We start from the raw sequence: 2,658 nt of genomic DNA, 5'->3' as shown, positions 1-2,658 counted from the left end.
TACACTGCATTGGCGTGTGTGTTGATGTCCATCGCTGCGACAACAGTACCTGGCAATGCAGCGGCTGATAAAGCGAGGTTAGTTTGAAATATTGATTCAAATAAAATCAAGTGCGAAACTTACAAGTGAAAGCAAAATGCATACCGCCTATGCCGCTAAAAAGCTCTAACACACGAAATTCCATTTTTTTAATTTGTTTCCATATCCATAAATCGCTAATTTTTCGCTGGTGGGTCAGATTAGAGCTGGGTAGCGCAGTGGGGCATTGCGCCATTGCGCTGATACCGAGGGTGGTGCTGCTGGCGCTGATACACTAATTGGCAAAACGGTGGTGCATATAGAGAAGCGCATTTTTATATAGCCCAGATGCAAAAGAGGCAATGTAAATGGATTTTTTGTCTTGTTAGACAAAGAACGTAAATGTATCTTTGTTCTTTGGTATAAAGTAAACATTTTCAATAAAAACCCGCGACTTTATTCTATTATTTTCATCATCTGGCAGCACCAAGATCCAGAGAACGTAAATTTATGAGGCATTCACAGTTTTCAGTCCTTCTCTATAAATTTACGTTCTCTGATCACAAAGAAGTAATTCAAACAAGCGCGAAACAAATTGCCTATTTTGATTTGCTCATTTGATATACTTTTCAACAAAAATAAGCAATAGAATGCAAGCCATAATTTTAACAGATACGGAAGCGGAGACTACCGTGGAGCTAGAGGAATCTATGGTCAATCAAGCCTCACATGGCACAACAAACGCAACCAAGAGCATTTTCCACTTAACTTTGGACGATGGTATGTATGCATGTTTAATCTTTGATTGGGTACTAGGCATATCACATTTTTGTTGGTTTATATTAGGCCTGGACGATCATGAAAGTCTCGACATCAAAAGGTATGTACGTGGTATTTCCTACAGACATTGGAATATATTTAATACTCCGTTTTGGTGTTAGCCACGAAGCCCGTCTTAAGGAAGAGATTAAACAATGGAGTACCCTTTGGCGTGATTCAATGAAACAATTAAAAGCTTTTAAACTTAAGCCTCATCCAGTCATCGATACTACGATTTTGTCAGCTGAAAAGCGTGCTTATTTAGAAAAGGCTCCAGATTTACAGCGATTTTTACGCAATTCAGTCGAGTTTCGACAAAAAGCGTATATCTTTCTTGAAAAAGATTGTGAAGATTTTCAAACAGATCTAACAAATCTGATTGAAGTATGCGAATACAAAACAATTCTTAAAAGGGAACGAAAAATTGATGAGAATTTGGCATATATATAATTTCAACATTGTTGAATTTAAGAAAATAATATATTTTGTATTAAGTTATGGTGAATGCAATCGTCGTAAATTGCTTGTATAGAAGTTAACATCAGCAGTAAAACTTTGCCGAACTTTGCGACTAGTGAGCAAACCTTTAATAATTGAATCGTGTACTTTTATAACGTTATTCTCTGCAACCGGAACCTAAATATTTCATGAAGTCTGTGAGAGAATCAAACTCAGTACGACTTGTAGGGGGAGTATCTTTTGTAATCCTTGGCAAACCATTGCCCATCTTTGTGCGAAACTCCTCCATCTATTTAATTTAAGGAAATTTAGTTACACCAGTTCAAAAATTCTCTTTAAATAACTCACGTCTTTTGCTCCCGATAACTTCCAAAAGCCATAACAAAAGACACTAGTACCAAGAACTGCGTATAAACTACCCCATCCAAAGGCGCGCATTGCCAACACCGAGCCTTCTTCGAGTAACACCGCTGTGTCGCGCCCACCTTTCGCTACCAATTTGCCTTGTGACTCTTTTGCTTTTCCAAGCGTTTTAGAAAACCCGAAGATTGCTGATACACCACCAACCAGCCCCAGGAACGCGGCCGCTATTACGACGTGACATGAGAAAAGTTAGAGGTCAAATTTTGTGTATGTTTTTTTTTACTATTTATCACCTTTTATTCTATATTTGGAGTCCTCTTCGGCCCTAGTCGACCCTACTGGCAGTGTTGTCGATTCAGACATGGCCAAAAATCTAAAATATCTTGCAACAACTCGATGCTTCACTATTTATTTACATTTTATGAGGGGTATGTTCAGTGGTGGTATTTTATCTCCATTATGAAACAACAGTGTTACCATTGCCAATTACTACTCAAAACACGTACTAGGGTCTTCATCAAAAGTGTTAAACTCTTGATAAACTTTATAAAGTGATAAATTTGTAATTTTAATAAATGAACTGTCACACTTTGTATGGAAACCTATTTAACCAAAGTTTATCACTTTATCAAACCATTTTGGTGGATAAACGCATAAATTTCAGGAAAATTCCATTTTGAAAAGTTGCCAGGTGGTAAATTTTGTTACGAACACAAAAAGAAAATTTGCACAATGGACGAGGTAAGAATGAAACGTAACTAGCCAGATAAGTTAAATATTAAACAATTTTTTACTAAGGTACATTCCAGAAAGAAAGCGGATAAACTGATAAATTTAAGCAATTTATCCCTTTATCACTTTATATGAAGACCCCTACTATTATTTAAATCAACCCAACACAACTATATATGGGCTTTAAAGGTGTTCTTACAAGATATGTATTTGCATGAACACATGCGACTTTTTACATATGGAAATGCCAACATATCGTGAAAAGGC

The 2,658-nt window shown here is 36.6% G+C and overlaps 2 protein-coding genes across 2 annotated transcripts; one reads left to right on the top strand and one right to left on the bottom strand.

Annotated features, from left to right (window-relative positions):
• Positions 1 to 552: 552 nt before the first annotated feature.
• On the top strand, positions 553 to 1,379 carry LOC118732312. Its single transcript, XM_036461443.1, has 3 exons — positions 553 to 798; positions 865 to 898; positions 960 to 1,379. The coding sequence occupies exons 1-3, from the start codon at positions 669 to 671 to the stop codon at positions 1,285 to 1,287; spliced, it is 492 nt and encodes a 163-aa protein (XP_036317336.1). The 5' UTR covers positions 553 to 668; the 3' UTR covers positions 1,288 to 1,379.
• Positions 1,380 to 1,385: 6 nt separating this feature from the next.
• On the bottom strand, positions 1,386 to 2,146 carry LOC118732313 (transmembrane protein 242-like). Its single transcript, XM_036461444.1, has 3 exons — positions 1,953 to 2,146; positions 1,645 to 1,883; positions 1,386 to 1,585 (listed from the first exon to the last, which is right to left on the bottom strand). The coding sequence occupies exons 1-3, from the start codon at positions 2,020 to 2,022 to the stop codon at positions 1,454 to 1,456; spliced, it is 441 nt and encodes a 146-aa protein (XP_036317337.1). The 5' UTR covers positions 2,023 to 2,146; the 3' UTR covers positions 1,386 to 1,453.
• Positions 2,147 to 2,658: the final 512 nt, after the last annotated feature.

The sequence above is a fragment of the Rhagoletis pomonella genome, unplaced genomic scaffold, assembly GCF_013731165.1.
Source record: "Rhagoletis pomonella isolate Grant_MI unplaced genomic scaffold, Rhpom_1.0 Rhpom_scaffold_18702, whole genome shotgun sequence".
In the NCBI taxonomy this organism is placed as follows: domain Eukaryota; kingdom Metazoa; phylum Arthropoda; class Insecta; order Diptera; family Tephritidae; genus Rhagoletis; species Rhagoletis pomonella.
Note: the sequence above shows the minus strand (reverse complement) of the source record. Positions and strands in the feature narration are given on the sequence as shown.